Source organism: Solanum tuberosum, unplaced genomic scaffold, assembly GCF_000226075.1.
Source record: "Solanum tuberosum cultivar DM 1-3 516 R44 unplaced genomic scaffold, SolTub_3.0 scf00008, whole genome shotgun sequence".
Classification (NCBI taxonomy): domain Eukaryota; kingdom Viridiplantae; phylum Streptophyta; class Magnoliopsida; order Solanales; family Solanaceae; genus Solanum; species Solanum tuberosum.
The window spans coordinates 1,927,110-1,945,926 of NW_006238934.1; the positions used below are offsets into that span (position 1 = coordinate 1,927,110).

The window sequence follows — 18,817 nt, forward strand, 5'->3', positions numbered from 1 at the left end:
CATTTTTCTTTGAAAAATCTATGGGGCATTTTTTAATTCAAATGGCATGACTATGTTAAAGGGGAGAATGGAGCTAGTGTATGGATCTTGATGAGAAACTAAAGAAAAAGGAGACTAAGGGCTGTTTGTATTGTCTTTTGGCTTATGACTTATAAGCCAAAAGTCATAAGTTAAGATTTTTAACTTATGGGTTTTGATTTATTTTTCTAATTTTGGCTTTAAAATAAGTGTTTATAAGCACTTTTTAACTTTGCTCAAACACTTTAAAACTGCTTAAAAACTATTTTGACTTAAAAACACCAAAATAAGTCAATCCAAATGGGCACTAACCAGGATTAAGACTATAGATCCTACCCATTAAAATTATAATAGGACACGTGTTAAAATCTGAAAGCCCTATTGATATATACCGGAGGTAAATTTACTGGACTGAATCCCAATCCCGTTAAAGTCATTTTATAACAATAAATTGATAGCTGGGTTTATTAGAAATTTTTTTATCTTTTTATTTATGTTGCCATTATCTTGCCATCCTTTTCTGGTCACCCCCTACTATCCAACATGTAGTCTGTAACCTATATATACCTGTATTCAAGGTCAATTTGTCCTGCTACACACAGTCCACTAAACATATTAATCATATTTCAATTTAAATTATATATACTATGATATATATTATTAATTTTATTTAAATTTATAATCAGTACTAAAGTATATGTGCAACCTTCTAAAACAAAAAACTTAAGTTGTTAGAGAGAGTTTTCATTTTTATATGCTTAATTATGTTTTTTATATGTTTTCTCATGTGTGAGTCTGATTCTTTTCATATTGGCGTTGCATGCCTACTTGTCCATTAATAGGATGTTCCATGCTCACATAAAACATGTGGAAATTGAAATTATTTTTGTGGGTTACAAAGTAGCTCGCAAAGACCTCTCAGTACAATTCTTTATCTACCACAGAAAAACTTGTGGATGTGTTCACCAAGCCTTTTGTCTCATCTAGATTTGAATTTCTCTGCTCCAAATAGAATGTCGTATCGTCACCTTCAGCTTGCAAGGGGGTGTTATTATAAGACCATGTCTTATCAATGCTAAGACTCAAAACATGATTGATTCATTGGGTATTATATATGTGTATCAACATAACAATATCAATAACATATTCGATAAAATTTCATGAATAAAGTTTGAATAGAAAGCATATATAGGCCAACCTAGGGATTTGTGAATGCTCTTTATATAACACATTAGTTTAAATGGCATGGGCTAACTTACTCTCAGTATTAAAGCGTGCAACTTTCTAAATCAAAAGTTTAAGTCGTTAGAAAGAGTTTACTTTTATATACTTAATTATGTTTCAACATGTCCTATATATCACGTGTGAATCTGATTCTTATAGGATGATTCTTTTCATATTGGCATTGCATATCTACTTGTCCATTAATAGGATGTTCCATGTCCATTGATTTTAATTTTGTGGGTTACAAAGTAGCTCGCAAAGACCTCTCAGTGCAATTCTTATATACCACATAACAACTTGTGGATGTGTTCATCAAGCCTCTCGCCTCATCTAGATTTGAATTTCTCTGCTTCAAAATGAATGTCGCATCGCCAACTTCAACTTGCAAGGGATTTTATAAGATCATGTCCTACTCAAAATAACAACAACAATAACATATTTCGTAAAATTTCATAAATAAAGTCTAAAGATGATAATGTATACGTAATCTTAATTGAAAGACAGATATATATAGGCCAACCTAGCGATTTGTTAATGCTTTTTATATAACACATTAGTTTAAACGGCATGGGCTAACTTACTCTCAATTCCAATTTTTTTTGGTAACAGCAGGAATAACAAAATTAATTTTTCATTAGTATATAGAGTATATGATAAAAATAATACAGGCCCATAACACAGTCACTAGAATTATTAGATAATGCACCATAATTTGATATGCCCCAAAAAGTTGTACCAGTGGTACTGTACAACAATAACTTACTTTAAAATAAAAATACATACTCTGTTATCCAAAATTTAACTCGACTAATCGAGATTTGTGATATATAAGGTCCATTAAAATGGGAAAGAAACTCTATTGAATTTTTTTATTACTACTATGGTTTAAACTCGAAATTTTTAATGATCAAGGAATTCCATTAATCGTACTACATTCCATGGTAAAGTTCAAGTACAGATATTTTTAGACTTTATCTATACATGTTTAATTCATGCTGAAAGTAATGGTGCAGTATTGACCCACCACTTGAATGTGTATATACCACAATACGATTTAAAAAATACAACACTAAAAATATCTTTTTTGTTTTATTTTTATGTGTGTTGTTTGCTTTCACGATATGAGATTTTAAAAAGTACAAGATTTTTTTAAATCCTGTATTAGTTTATAATTAAAAGGAATGAATTTGTCAGATTAAAAGGGGTTGAGACTCGAGTAATATAAAACGGATGGGGTAGTAATATACATAGGGAATGGGGAATAGGGACAACATGGTAAGTGAGGTGGTATGGGGATTTATGAAATACGTATAAAATGTTTCCTAAAAATACAACAAGTTTGTCTAGTGTATAAGGGTACAAGCCTGATACAGAAATACCCACATGTTTTTTCTTATTCAATCATCTTTGCACAGACCTCCATGGCTATTCCCACATGCCTCCATTGCATTTTCCCATCAACTTATTGCCCATATATACAATTTGATATTTATACGTTTAAAAAAAAGTTCGATGTACTAAGTTTTTACCATGTGAAAGGTTCAAAGATACGTTAGATCGGATCATAAGGATGTCTATTGTAACAGTTTTAATTTATATTTTTGTGAGTGATTTTTTTCACAGTTTAAATTCGTGACCTCTATTTTGATTACAAATTACTAAGTAGGAGTATATATATAACTCAAGACCTGATATCCAACCCTGACTTGGGACTAAAGATTAACCTGGTCTGATATTCGAGACTCAAATTTGACCTAGAACTTCAAACTTGACCCCAACTTTGATCTAATTGATCTTTTTTTTTAGTAAATATATTGTATGAATCGACCACAATCAACCTTATATTTTATTACTTATATTTTATTACTACTATTAATAATTGGCTAGAAGGAGATAGATGTTTGTCGACATACTTCTAGCCAAGGATATTATTTAGTTGACTCTTCAAATTCTGCATATATCACATTGTTTGCAGATTTTATAGTGACAGAAAATAAATTACAATTACAAATAAAATATGAAGAAATATAACTTTATTGACAAATATTGTGGGTACAATTTTGTTCCTCTCGCATAAGATATTTATCCATAATTTGAGGATCGTTTGTGGCGTATTTCTCGAACTAGAAAGATTTGGACTTGATCTCCATAATCTGAGGGTCATTAGTGGCGTATTTCCTGAACTTAGATGATTTGGACTTAGTTTCTATAATTCGAGGGCCATTAATGACTTATTTCTCGAACTAAGATGATTTGGAATTAATTTCTATAATTCGAGGGGCGTTAGTGACATATTTTATCAAACTAGGAATATTCATGAATTTGCGGAATATTTGAGATCTTGATTTTTTATGAATATTCCATAAATTTGTTTTGGAAATTTCGAGATTTTGATTTGATCTTTTTATGAAATTTTTGAGAATGTCTTTTCAAGGAATATAGTACCCTTTATATAGGTATGAATTAGAGTTTAGGGTTGAGTACCCTCCAAAAATCCTAGTTGGAATTTAGCATATTTTATAGAGTTTCAACTCAAATTGAACACGTCTGGTAGAGTCTCACAAAATTTTAATGTCTACCTATACATACAAATTGAAATAAATAAAGTACTCCTAATTTATTGAATTGTACCCGGTCTGTTGTAATAGGACATTAGTATTTTATTTTGCGTTTTACTATATATATCACACATTTGTACATGTACCCTACGAGAATATTCAAGATTGACATAACATTTGTTTCTTAAAAAAGCTTCATGTTCATTGTATATAATAAAATAAAGGAAAAGTTAAAAATATATTCTATACTGTATTATCAACCGTTCAATACACCATTTATGCATGTCTTAAATATCGTTTTATAAATTAGTTGATCGAAGTGTTTAGAACCGTAAAATTGGTCCAGTAGTGGTAGGGTTGAGTATAAAACAAATGTAATTATGTTTTGGTGACGTGGACTGTAGCTCGTACATAGAACCATTTGGGAGTGGCCAATGGTGTGGTCAAGCTAAAAAGGTAGACGCAATTTTCTTCTATATATGGTACGTATAACTCTACATATGTGTAAGGCCCTATATATATTGCTCTCTTTCAGAATAATAACATACCAAGTTTCTTATTTTATCATCTAATTTGCAGAAAAAGTTGGGAAGAAAAAATGGAGAGGGAGAGTGATGTTGTAGTAAAGGGTTCAAAATTCAAGAGGATTTGTGTGTTTTGTGGAAGTAGTCAAGGCAAGAAGAGTAGCTATCAAGATGCTGCTATTGAGCTTGGCAAAGAATTGGTAAACAACAATGGCTTTTTTTTAACCCTTTTCTTGATTTTCACTCATATTGTTTAAAGATTGTACCTTTTTGGGATTTTCATGTAAATAGGGTGTTTATTTTGAAGTAAATGACAAGTCTTGATGATGATATTCAGTTTTTTTGGTTTTCAAATTTTAGGTTTATTAACCCCTTTTGTTCAAAGTTTCTTGATAATATGTTGTGTTACATGCACTTCTATTTTTGCTCTCTGTTTCTTGTGTGTGTGTGTGAGTGTGTGTTTGTAACCATTCATGAAAGTTTCAATCTTTTTTTGCAAGTTGCTTTGATTATTGTTCACACATGGGAAATACAACAAAGTTTTCAGCTTCTAGTGCTAGTTTTGTTTTTACATTGTTGTGTATTCTATACTTACAGTTACTTTCATCTACAGGATTTTTATTCTTCTGGGACCCTTTTTCTCTGTTGTTATCTTTCTCTGTACAATCTTTGTATTTATGCTCTTTTATCATCTTCATATGTATAGGACTGCACTAGAAAGTGGAGTACATTTGTTTTATAATCCATTTATACCCTTTTGGCCTTTTTCTCTTTTTATAATATTATTAAACAGTCTAAATGTGCTTTTAGACTTAAAAGTGATTACTTTATGGTGTTGATCTGGTGTTTTGTCTTATGGAAGGTGTCAAGGAATATTGATTTGGTCTATGGAGGAGGTAGCATAGGCCTTATGGGTTTGGTTTCACAAGCTGTTCATGATGGTGGGCGCCATGTTATTGGGTGAGGAGAAAGATCAATCTATGCTAATTAAGCTCCTGTTTGCTCATAGATTTTGACGTTGAAACTTGAGTGTTTTAGTATCTACAGTTGTGATTTTTGGAATTTGAAGTTGTGTTTGGACGCAATTTTAGTTGGAAAAAAGTTTGAAAATATTTAAAGATCAAATTTTCAAATGCTAACCAAACTATCCCTAACATGATGAATGAAAGTGCGTCTCTCTTGTGTTAATTAGTGCAAATGTTCTTTTTTTATCAATAAAAATTGAATTTTTGTCATGTTATTGTCTGTCTGCAGGGTCATTCCCAAGACACTCATGCCTCGAGAGGTATGTCTGCTATGATCAAGAAAACTATTATACTACTCTTTAATCTTTTATAATCCATGTTTAAAGAGTTGATACTTTGAGTTTATTTCTAAATCTCTTTAAACTATTGGTTCTAATCTAATAGTGAATGTACCAAAGAGGCTATTTACAAAGTCCTATGCTGTGTTCTTTTCTCAAGTTCCTGGGCACTGTGAAGGAGTAAAGACACATTTTTTTTTCTTTCTTGTCCTTTGATTGCTTTATCCATATACCATGGTGTAACTTTGACATCTGCCTTTTTACTAGTATAATGTATTTTTAGGTATCAAATGTTTTCCTGACTTTTTTCCTTCTGTATGTAAAGCTTTATTCACTCTGTGTTTCAGAGACCAGTATTAGCTCTTGTGTTTCTGCAACTCATATATCACGAGTAAGACTGCGTATAATAGACCCTCGTTGTTTAGTCTTTTCTTGAACCTTGTGCGTAGCGGAAGTTTAGTGTACCTGATTACATTATATATGTCTTGAGCTGGTGGTTGAGTATGGTAATGATAAGGCTACTTTCTACTGCAATTGCTGACCCTATAGACTATTTTCAGGATTAAGTCTTCTTTTTCTGAAATAATACTCATCATTGCTTCACTGCAGCAACATTTACTACACTACAAGAAATTCTTTGTCTTTCCCTCATATTTTATCTTCTTTTTTTTCTACTGATGTATGGTACTATTTTTTCATAGTTAACTGGTGAAACAGTAGGAGAAGTGAAGGCTGTTGCAGGTATGCATCAAAGAAAAGCAGAGATGGCTAGGCATTCTGATGCTTTTATTGCCTTGCCAGGTTAGTATTATGCCTTACAGTCAAAGTTTAACTTTTACACACAAATTCCTATGTAAAAAACAATTGGGATAAATGAAAAGAAAGAAGACAATCAGTGGTTTAATATTTGCTATTTAAGGCAATAGATTCATTATATGTTTCCTGTCTTTTTGTTTTTCTGATAGTTCAAGTTGTCATTTTCTTGGCCTAGTATGTATTTCCTTTTAAACGACACAAATAATAGAAATTTGGAGTTTTTTCATGATTTGTAATAGCCTTGATATTCTTACTCTTGGATACAAGTGATAACCATAAAGAATAGTTATGCTCAAATTATGTATATCTCTAGTTGAAGGCTAGGGGTATGTGGATTTTGAATAAATGCCAAATAAATTGGTTGTCAGGTTCTCCAAAAATTCTTTACTTTTGAGGATCCGAGCAATGTTGGTCAGAGATTGCTTTTGTTGTGTTTATTAGACTTGTTAAAGAAAATGTAGATTTAAGGAGCAACAGTTCAAACCTTAGTTGTCGACCTATCAACATCTAGCACTGAAATTGGGATTATTCACTGTGAGAGAAACTACTACTGTGATTTGTTCTTTTCCTTTAATGTACTTAAAAGCCATTGGGGGGTGAAAACTGTCACACTTTCACTAATTTGGTAATGCCAACTGGCTGCTGGACCTAACAAGTTATCATGCTCACTCCACTTTAGGATTCCAGTTGGTTCAGAAATTCAAACTAGTCAATATTATTCCTTTTGGTTGCATCTTAATTAGTCACAAAACTTCAGAATAGATTAAAATTCTGTTATTGATTAAACAGTAAACACCTTGTCAACTGTACTACTGATTAGTACTTGTTTAGTATATTCTACTTGGTCCATTCTTTTGAGCCGAGGGTCTATTGGAAACAACCTCTCTACCCCACAAAGGTAGCGGTAAGGTTTGCGCCCTCTCTAGACCCCACTCGTTGAGTTATACCTGGTGTGTTTGTAATATAGCCTGAGAACCATGCAGAGGATCATTGTACTTGTGAGATTCATATCCTGTATCATTCTTCTGTTGTTCTTGTTTTATGTTTTCATGGACTTCATGATACATTATCATTAAATCCTCATTCATAGTTAAGCATGACATTTGACAGTTTCGGAAGAATTAAGCACTAACGCTATCGTCTCCATTCATATCTAGGTGGTTATGGAACTCTTGAGGAGCTGCTTGAAGTGATAACCTGGGCGCAACTAGGCATCCATGATAAGCCGGTATATCATTTATTGTCAATGTACTTTTGGATCATCAACGTTATGTAGTTCTTGTACTTGAGTTTTTAGCTTAACATTCACAATTTTGAGAACCACAAGTAACATGCATTTTGCAGGTAGGATTGCTGAATGTGGATGGATACTACAATTCATTATTGTCATTTATCGACAAAGCTGTTGAGGAAGGTTTCATCAGCCCAAATGCACGCCACATCATTATATCAGCACCATCGCCAAAGGAGCTAGTGAAGAAACTGGAGGTAAGAGAAAAAGGCGTCAATTCTTGTTCTTCGTTAGAGTACTTCTTGAAATCGTACTGTGTTGAAAAAAGAGCACATTTTGTTTGCGACTGCAGGAATATGTTCCTTGCCATGAAGGAGTTGCTTCTAAGTTGATCTGGGAGACGGAACAACTTGGTTACCCTCAAGCACATGAAATTTCAAGATGAAGGCTGGATTTGCAGCATACTATTACGCGTTAGGACATGATAATATCGTATTACTGGAACAAGCTAACCTGAAATTCTTAATTTTTGTCATGGGGAATTAAGGGTGCTCTTTTTTTTGTTTTTCACCCTGTAAATTACTCCAAACATATCTCAACTCCCCTCCTTGTTCCCTTCAAGTAGAAATTTCCTTATTTACTGTAAGATGTAACTATTTAAGTTATGCATATGGTCTTCTTCTCTAATGTTTACAAAGTCTGCAGTGTAGTTCTGTATTTCTTGTCCTTTTGTATTACCTCCTTTGTTTCAATTTGTTAGTCTGGTTTTGACTTGACAGGGTGTTTAAGAAAATAAAAAAGACCTTTGAATCTTGTGGTGTTACACTTGAGATACATGGAATGTACAAAAATGTTATTTACTCTTAAACATGTCATGTGAAAAGTTAGAATTAAATGATGCATCTTTAAGTTAATTTGCAGCAGCAACAACTGATGCCAATGAAGCCATTTCAATTTTTCTTTCATCTTGTAAATGTACAGTGCATTGAAAAAACAGTCACATTTTCCACAATGATGCTAGATCAGGACCATCTAGTATTAGACAATTGAATCATTACGAAGGATTTAAGTTATGTACACCGACTATACCAAGTGAGTAATTATTATTATCAAATTACTAATAAAATGTTTATCGTAGAATCTTCTCACCAATAATTACTTGATAAATAACATGATTCCATAAACATGTTTTACAACGTTAGTGCATAAAACTTAAAACTTCTCCAAAAAGCAAAGCATCAACCGTTTTCATGAATGAGGAGTGGGAAATAGGGACTCTATTATGTAAGTGATCAAGGTAGATCTAGAGCAAGTTCTATGAATTCACTTAAACACTCATAGTTTTCGACTCATACTATACATATACAAAAGAATTTTTTTTTTAAAAAATTGTACACATAATATTTTGAACCTAGTGACTTCAGATATTGAATTAGTCTCCGGTAACATATTATTCCTTCATTTCAATTTGTTTTTTTTACTTTTCTTTTTAGTCCATTTTAGAAAGAATTATTCATTCCTTTATAGACAAATTTTTAATTCTAACTTTTCACATGACATTTTTAATAGGAGAGTTGGTTTGTTACCTAAACTTTCACTTTATTAGTGAGAGTTCAATTCCTACCTTGTAATTCCCTCCCTATTTCCCCTACCCTTAATTTAAGAAGAAGGGAAAAAAATAGAAGATATGTTTAAGACCATAAAATTCTAAAGTTTTTTAAACTTCGTGTTAAGTGAAACCAGACAGACAAATTGAAACCAGAGAGGGAGTAGCACATGTTTCCACTGATTTTTTTTAGCTATGTGTTTGGTGTTAAGGTTTTAGTTAAGGGACAACTATACAGTGGTATGGTCCTTGAACAAGACATATAACAGAATGGGGCAAATAAAAATAGGGCCCCTCTGCTGGGGAATTGTAGAATTGGTGCCTCTAGTCAAACAAAATGAAATATTGATACTGATATATCATGGATAGGGGTGATAATTAAGGTTAGTTGCAATAGCAAGTAACAAAATACATGTGCAATATTTTCATTGTTTTGGATACAATCATAGTCCCCATATTGTTGGTCCCCATTTTCATGCATAATGAGGGAATGCCTTGACTTATTTTTGGTTTGGAGAATATATATGGAGAAGCTTAACATACAATAAAAAAAATAAGGCATATGGTGGTTGAAGAGTCTATTTTCTGTTTTGGCTATGGGTTTAATTGTGAAAATTCATCAAGGAATTAATTACTCTGCATTGATGTTGAAAAGTTCAAATAATTTCCTAAAAAATAAATGAATTTTTTACTTATTTTCTTGTTTCTTGTAAGTACAAAAAAACAGTTTGTATAAACTTGACAAACACCGTATAACCAAAGAGGCATTTAGTGACAATAAATTTTCCTTTTAGCGACAATATTTGTTGTAACAAAATTATTTCGCAGCAAAGGAGTTAATATTATTACATCCAGAGACGACATTTAATGGACTATTGATTATAAACATACAAATTTATTATTGTCATTATATATAATATAGCGACAATTATATACAGAGGTGACTCAAAGTAATTAGAGGTCTAAAATCTAAATAAAATTCATATATATTTCTTTAAAAATTATTTTTCTAACTTTTAGATTTCAATTAGAAGCCTAAAATCTAAATAAACTTCATATGTATTTATATAAAAATTATTTTTCTAACATTTTAGATGTAAATTTTTGCTTAAAATTTCTTTATATATGATTTCTTCAAATATCTTTATTATTATTAGTTTTAGGTAAGATTTTATCAATTCAACATTAGAAAACATTCTTTTACTGGGCCATTACTATATGAATTGTTAACATAATTCTTAGTAATAAGTTGACAAACTTTTAAATAAAAACAAGAGTTAAAATCATAGAATTTGATTTCAAGAAGTTGATAACTTGGCATATCCTACTTACTATGTTTGTTGTATTTGCTTGAAAATTTAAGAAGAAATAAAAAAAATTGTAATTTACTTTGTTCAACACTTTTCGACTATTGATTCATATTTTTGACAGTCTATTACTCTATCTTATCAAAGATTTGAAAAAAAAGAGTTCAAACAGATAAATAATATGAGAGTTAGCGAAAAATAATTGATTTTTTTCTATTTGAATGGGGTTAAGGAGAACAAAATAATATAATTTTATGTAAAAAAATTAACAAAAAATGTATTCTTGATAATAATTTGAGGCCCCCCAAAATTGGGGACTAAGGCATATGCCTTTGTATACAAGAGCCGGCCCTAATTATATAGAGTACTGATTATAAATACTTATTTTTGTTAGTGCCACTAAATTCTTTATTTGTTATGATGAGTGTGGGGACGGAAACTATGGAGGTGGGGGTGGAAGGTAGGGATGAGGGCTATAGAAGTGTGGGTGGGGTTGGCGGGGGTGCTATGAGGGTGGAGTGGCTAGAGGATGGAGAAAAAAATCGATGGACGTTCGTTGATTTTATTTAAAAATAATTTAAAAAGTTTTTTTGGAAAGTATAAATTGATTTTCTCTGAATCTTTGTACTGAAGTCAAATTTCTTTAATCGATTTTTGTATTATTTTTTATAGAGTAACTTAGATTTTATCTAGATAAATTTACTAAAGGGATAAATGCTTCTTATCAAAATATTATCTATTTCAAAAGTAACATCATTTTCACCATCAGTATGAGTGTTTTTGCAGCAAACAAATGGTCCATACGAAAGAATACCACTACACATAGAAAATTAAACTTCAAGGATGCATTAACATATACAAACCCTATATCTATCAAGCCTATAGATATAAATGTACACAAAAGTTATTAGTCACATGTTTTTTCCCCTTCCTTCTCTTCTGATTTTTTTCGTCTTTGCTTGTTTATAATTGACTTGATATATTTTTATAGAATAATATAATATAATAATAATATTACTATCTCATTTCTATTAATTATAAGTCATCTAAATATTAAAAAATAAAATAATAATAAGAGTAAAGTAGGTATAAAAATATAATTATATCTTGGTTTTGAACAGAATAATTTTCTATTTTTAATATAGTAGATAAGTAAAAGTGGAGAAAGACAGTGACAAGAGCCAAAATTTTTATTAAGAAGGGCCAAAATATAAAAAAGTAAATCTATGAAAAAATCAAGAATATACTAATATGTAATATATATACATAAAAAAAATATTTCTAACTAATTACATATTATAATTTTCTGACAAAGAGATGATAACTACACCCCTCAAGTACATGCATGTGTATAGTGGCTTTATGCTACCCTCTCCTCCCCATTTATGTGATAGTAATATAATTAATCAATTACGAAATTTGAAAATAAAGATAGACTTGTAAAAATTAGAACTTCAATTAAAACAATCGTAGTATTTATTTATTTAATTATAAATTATTTTATCAATGATAAAATAAAATTATTTTTAAATAAAAAGTAACATTATTTTTGAGATAAAATTAAAAGAAAAGTATATCATATAAATTCAGACGGCGGATGTATAAGATTATGTTGGCAAAGGACTTGGTAAAGAAAAAGTTCTTATTTTGTGCCAAGAATGTCAAATTTTATGATGTAAAAGGGTGGATGGGAATATTAGATGCAATTCATTTAAGTTCAATTATTATAAGTGAAAACACCACTGTTATTTTCTTTTAAAAAATAAATAAATTAAGGCAGCAAAAGTGAGTATAAGATGAGAATCACACTAAATTTCAGATACTCAACGAACTGAGCTACTAAGATTTTCAAGATACCACTATTTACAAATTGACTAAGATTGATTAAAACATCATTTACTTTTTAAATTTGACATACGATGTCCGCGCGATACTTTCTTTGATGATCTCGAATTCATATTGCAACAAGATGCAATAAAGGAAAAAACAGTCTTATCGAATTTTTTATTCTCAAAAATCGAATTCAAAATTCTAAATTAAAAATCAAAAAATTATATTCTATATATCCATCCCATCACAAAACGTTGATGGATAAGCATAATTTAATTTACTTAGCTAGTGAAATAGACAACTTAAATGTCTTTCCATTCGTCTTGATGAGAAACATAATAAGTAGAGATTTAATAATGAAAATGACATGATCATTTATAATTAATAAATATAATTATATTGCATTAAGATGGTAGGTTGAAAGAAATTAATAATCTAGTCTTGGACAACTCTTTACTCTTATCATGCAAAATGCTGACTCAATGCCAACGATTAAAGGCTTAATTATGTAGCCCTTTGGTAGTAATTAGTGGCAACTCATTGATGGGAAGAGGAAGAAAAAAAATAATTAAAATTGCATATACTATCGTCAGAATTCTCAATAACAATATCTTTATTAATCGCAACTTTATAATAGTTAAATTTTCTTTTTTGAAATCACACTTTTATAGTATAATTTCTACTTATCTATAGAATAACATTTTATGGCAATAATAATCATTTTTATAACAATACATTTTTAATAAAATTGTCTCTTATAATAGTTAATATCTTCCTTCGATTAAATTTGTTAAAGATATGATGTATATTGAAATCAATTTTTTTTAAAAGACATTTCATTTTTACAATAATTATTTTTAAAAAAAGTTAAATTCATATTCAAACGATATAATTTTAAAATTTAAAATTTTAACTTCAAAATCTGTAATTTAAGAGATTTTTTTTCCCCAAACTAACAACAAAGTCGAAAAGGAGGGTGGATGGGGCCCACATCCAGCTATCTTGCTGTGATTGGTGCCAATGTACTTGTCCAAATAGCAACCACGCACAATCTAAGCATTATTAGACAAAGAAATAAATGGATAATTACGACTCTCAACACTTTGATGAACTAATTTAAAATATATATTTGAAATTTGTAGAGAGAGGGAGAGGTAGATAGATACTATAAATTTAGAACCTATAATTGGCATGCTCAAATTCATTAATGACTAATTGCCTAATCATCACTTACATATATATGGCCATTTTGGGGAAGATGCAACGTATCTATTTTTTTTCTCTTTATTTTTAGGGCTTCCTTATTTTTATCATATCATCATGTCATTAATACTATTCTTATAGTATGAAAACCCATTAATACTCTACGATTCCCTATTTAATATCTAATATTTATAGACAAGTTCTCCGCTCGTATCAAGTTATTTATCGTGTTTTCTTTTGTACGCTTTTTAAAAAAATAATTTGACTATTTTATTCTTATTTATATTTAAGATAATACTATCTCTTCATTAAATAAATTACTAACTTTATCTAAAAAACAATTTAACAAATAATTAATAATTTGAAATAATATTTTAGAAGTCACGATAGATAATTTGAAATGGAGGAGTTATTAACTTGCTCAATTTATAGGCGTCAAAGAACTTAATGTGCATCCACAAGAGCAGAAATTAGTATATCTAATAGCACTCTAAGAGAAAGAGGTTTAAGAGGTGATTTGACAGGTTATGATGGAACTTCATATAATCAAGGACATGAGTTTAGATATGAAGATGTGAAGGTCGCGTATTAGAATCAAAAGTCCGTTGGTTTGAAGTGTTGTCTTGCTTTTTGAGTGGCTTAGTGACCTTAATTATTCTTATGTCTTGCTTTTCATTTCTATCATCATATGTTGTTTATTGTATTTACGTTCCGTTATTATTTGCTTTGTTTTTCTTTTCACTGTCATTTTCTTCTTTTTTTCATAATTACTTTGATATTTGATACTCAAATCGACAATTCTTCAAAAACAGTCTATCTATCTTTTTTTTTAACGTATACTTTATTCTTTCAGATTTTACTTACGTAATTTCTCTCAATATATTGTTATTATTGTGTTGCCGTTGAAGTGGAGAAAAAGAAAGGATAGGGTGGTCTCATGATTCACATTGCTAAATGTAGATATTGTTATTGAATGATACAATAAATGTAAGAAAGGGACTACCTTCTTAAAGATCATTTAAGTGCTTTTATCTTCTTCCATTTTTGTTGTTATATTTTTATTCAAATTCTATTTCTATTAATACTGTGAAACTAGTGTTGCATTAGCTATATAAAGATCATTTAAACATCAAGGAAGGTAATATTCATCTAGAAGACCAGATCTGAAAATATATTGAATGAAGTACAAATCTATGATCATATTGTATCAAATATAGTTAAATTATATTCAATTTTTTTTGAGTGTATCATAATGTATAGTTAATATATAACTCATATATAAGTGAGTATTTTATATTATTTTTGACAAACTATATTATATAATCAGTGTATACTTTCTATGATTCTTGATATAAAGACTTATTAATGCCTTAGATATATTTTATTTTTACTGAAATTATGACCTCGAAATGCCTAACTTCAGACATTTTTTTACAGAGATTATGGCTTTGAAAAGGCCAAATTTCAGACATTATTAATGTTGCAGACATTTTGGCATGAGTCAGACACATATTTGTCTACACTAAAAGACATTTTAACATGGAATTAAGGTGAATAAATTTTTGACAAAAATTAACCACTTAGTTTTAACTTTTAACAATCTAACACACGATTCAAATTTTCAAATCTACCTCAAATGAAATTAAATTTGTAGCATACATTTCTTGTATCATAATAAAATATCCAGTGAAATTTTGACTTAATATTCTTGATCAAACTTTTAAGAGTTCCATGGCCCAATCCCCAAAAAGTGGTGAGTTGCTATATTGAGCCCATGATTTAGAAGGCCGGGAATTACCTGGGCCCAAGACTACTTGGAGCATGAGCACATCTTAGTAAGCCCATAACTCTTCTACTTGGATTACTTCATAGATCAATAAAACAAAAATTTTAAAAGAAAAATGGGCAATTGAGGGTAGGGAATGGAAAAACAGGGAGGAGATTATAAGGTAGGAAATAGAATTTTCACCAACAAAGTGGAAGTATAGATAACCAATTAACTGAGCTATTAAAGATTCCCATTATATAACCGTTTTTGCTAATATGTTTGGTTAAGTTCTTTTGCAAAATATGTCTCAACTCTCCACCTCTCTCAAACGAGATTTTAGTCGCTCGTGCCTGATATTTATATCAATAGTCAATCTATATTGATAAATGTTTTTAAATTTATATGTATTTCTATATTGAATTATATTTGATCAACCATCTATTCATATAGTTATTAAGTAATAATTACCCTTTGGTGTTTTTCAGTTACTCTTGCTTTATAGGATAAGTAGTACAAAAATATATTCAATGTGATATTATAAGTGAGCTTTAGAGTGAATGTGGTGTACGCCAATGTACGTTTGCGTGTTTTTGATAGATTCATGACTTAAATAGTATTGTGTAATCTTATTACTTTTTTAAAAAAAAGAAGATATGTTCTTGAAAAATGTCTGTCACATAAACTCTTTTATACTATGTTTTAATGGTTGTTATCTATTATTTCATAATATATTGTATTTTGTGTAGTATTGTATTATATTGTTTTACTAAATATAACGTTTGAATAGATTGCATCATTTTCGTCGTTATATAATGTCACACAGTAATAATTTGAAGAATAACCTATAAGAAAAGTAGGATACGGGGTAGAGCAACTACAAAGAAAGATAAGGTAAAATTCGAATAAGATTACTAATTAAATAACAAGACAAAATGAAAAAAAAGGAGAGATAATGACGTGATTGCACTAAATAAATCGTTGCACAAATGAGACTTTTCGTAGTTACCTAACAATGAATTCAACATGCAATACAATACAAGCTGTGAATTCCAACAATGTGGAAGTTCATCAAAGTAGACAACTTTTAGACTTATATTTTAAGATGAAGAAGAAGGAACACAGTCGCTTTGGCCGAGTGGTTAAGGCGTGTGCCTGCTAAGTACATGGGGTTTCCCCGCGAGAGTTCGAATCTCTCAGGCGACGAATTCTTTTTATCTTTTTTTTTTTTTTACATTACAAATTATTTGAATATGTTTTTTTTTAAGCCGATGATATATAGGAAACAACCTTTCTATCTTTACCGTTAGAGATAAATTTCAGGTTCACTATACTTCTTCAGATCACATTTGTGAGTTTACACTATATTATTGTTGTGCATGCGTTGTAATCTTTACGGTTAGGGATAATTTCTGTCCGACTGTAAATACTATACCTCTTCAGACCACATTTGTGATATTACATGAACTATATTGTTATTGTTATGTGTTGTGTATCTTTTTCACCATTGTTTATTTGCGTCAGACCTTCACAATAGAATGATTCGGTCACCTCTCAATAAACACAAGTCCAAGAACTGAAAAATCTAGTAAAACAGAACAATAATCTAGTCTGCATAAAGATTATATATATGTTATTACAAGCTACTAAGTGGAACTTACATTAGTTTGAGCTTGTTTATAGTTCTGTTTGATTAGATTCCCCAATTCTTGCACATGTTAATTGAGAGGTGACTGACTCTATTGTTGCTAACTAATTGAATTATTTTAGGGAAAAAGATAAATATAGCCCCGAACTATTGTAAATGGTATGCAGATATCCTTCATCATACTTTTGGGACATTGGTGCCCCTGCCGTCTAAAAACTAGAACATATATGCCCTTTACTCTATCGGAAGACTAAATAGGGACAATCTTATCCGTCCATTCAATATTTAATAAATGTCGGATCAGTAGATAAGATTATGACACGTGTATGTCCGTTAGTATAAAGGGTATATATGCTCTAGTTTTTGAACGCCAGGGGCACCAATGTCCCAAAAGTATGACGGAGGATATCTACATACCATTTACGATAGTTCGGAGTTATATATGTCCTTTTTCCCATTATTTTATGCCCAACTAGTGAATTTAATAAGAAACTTCTACTTTGTGTTGATCGAGCTCCATTAATCGATGAGTAAAATAATTTAACTTATTGTTCTATTTTTGTGTTTGTTCTATGTAATGCGAAGACACTATGCAAACATAATGGAAATGTTATTTATGGTATTAGAGTGAAACCCCATTCCAATTCCAATCATTCGATCATTGACACTGAACTCCATATTATATTATTCACACTTTAATTAATATGATGTGTAGGTGTGTCAGAAGTATAAAAGGTCCCTTTGAGATATTGTACTAATCACTATGGTAAGGGATTATACTATCAATTTATCATCATGATTAAGAGATTCAATAAGCTGGGAAATATTAGTATTAGTCAATCACGACTAAGTGATACAACTTTGTGTTCAAATATATATCATACATTTATAAATTTTATTTTACTTGGCACCCCTTTAGGGAAATATTTATTAGTGATTTATTATACTAAACTAATCTTATTAATTATATAGCGACAAAAGTATTTATAGAAAAAATAATTGCAATGCAAGAAACACATTAGTGAAAAATGTCAATTAAGACTTCGAATTTTGGTCTCATTAGTCAGCATCCAGTAAGTTTTATAAAATTGTCACTATATAGAGGGAACATTCTGGAAGTTTCTAGAATCTCACAACATGTTGAGCACACTTTTGTACTTTCTGGAATGTTCTCTTTATACATATATATGTATACGTAAATATTTATAGTTACCCTGACCAAAAAATAAATAAAAATATTTATAGTTATTATGTTAATTAATTCGACTAATTATGCTAATTTCATTAAAACTCATATTATAAAAGAGGAAAAAAGTTTTATAGAAATACAAAAAACACAAGACTAATCAAAAGACAATGTGTTAGATTACAAGTCTAAGGCTATGTCTATTGGCTCTAGAAGAGTCGAAAGAGGCCATTTGGTAGACGATACTTATTAAAGTAATTTTTTTTTTATATTATACTATTTTTGAAACTTTTTTACTTTTTCTTTGATAATGTTTTTCTTTTACTATTATAGTGTCCAAATCAATTTTTGCGACTCAACTAATTACTTACAATACATGTCATCTTCCTCCAACAACAAATATTAGATAATTCTATCCCAAAATTATGACAGATGAGAAGAATTATCTAGTATCTTTTATTTCCATGGAGTTTTTTCAGTGTTTTTATATTAGTAAACTAAACTTATACCTTATATATACATTTTATTATAACAAATACAGAGTAATACAAGTTGATAAAAAACAATTATTACTGTTATTTACTTTATTATAAAATTA

The 18,817-nt window shown here is 29.9% G+C and overlaps 1 protein-coding gene and 1 non-coding gene across 2 annotated transcripts; both read left to right on the forward strand.

Moving 5' to 3' along the window:
• The first annotated feature begins 4,187 nt into the window (after positions 1–4,187).
• On the forward strand, positions 4,188–8,408 carry LOC102581470 (cytokinin riboside 5'-monophosphate phosphoribohydrolase LOG3-like). Its single transcript, XM_006339008.2, has 8 exons — positions 4,188–4,282; positions 4,380–4,524; positions 5,187–5,284; positions 5,579–5,609; positions 6,329–6,428; positions 7,601–7,671; positions 7,788–7,931; positions 8,027–8,408. Exons 2-8 carry the CDS (start codon positions 4,399–4,401, stop codon positions 8,117–8,119), a joined length of 663 nt encoding a protein of 220 aa, XP_006339070.1. The 5' UTR covers positions 4,188–4,282; positions 4,380–4,398; the 3' UTR covers positions 8,120–8,408.
• Positions 8,409–16,509: 8,101 nt separating this feature from the next.
• TRNAS-GCU (transfer RNA serine (anticodon GCU)) lies at positions 16,510–16,591 on the forward strand. Its single transcript has one exon. It is a non-coding gene; the product is annotated as a tRNA-Ser (tRNA).
• Positions 16,592–18,817: the final 2,226 nt, after the last annotated feature.

Bases quoted from the DNA above. Each gene is read 5' to 3' on its own strand.
- LOC102581470 (XM_006339008.2), top strand. From the start codon at position 4,399: ATGGAGAGGGAGAGTGATGTTGTAGTAAAGGGTTCAAAATTCAAGAGG. The intron at 6,429-7,600 runs GTTAGTATTATG...ATTCATATCTAG, and splicing joins TGCTTTTATTGCCTTGCCAG to GTGGTTATGGAACTCTTGAG. The intron at 7,932-8,026 runs GTAAGAGAAAAA...TTGCGACTGCAG, and splicing joins AGCTAGTGAAGAAACTGGAG to GAATATGTTCCTTGCCATGA.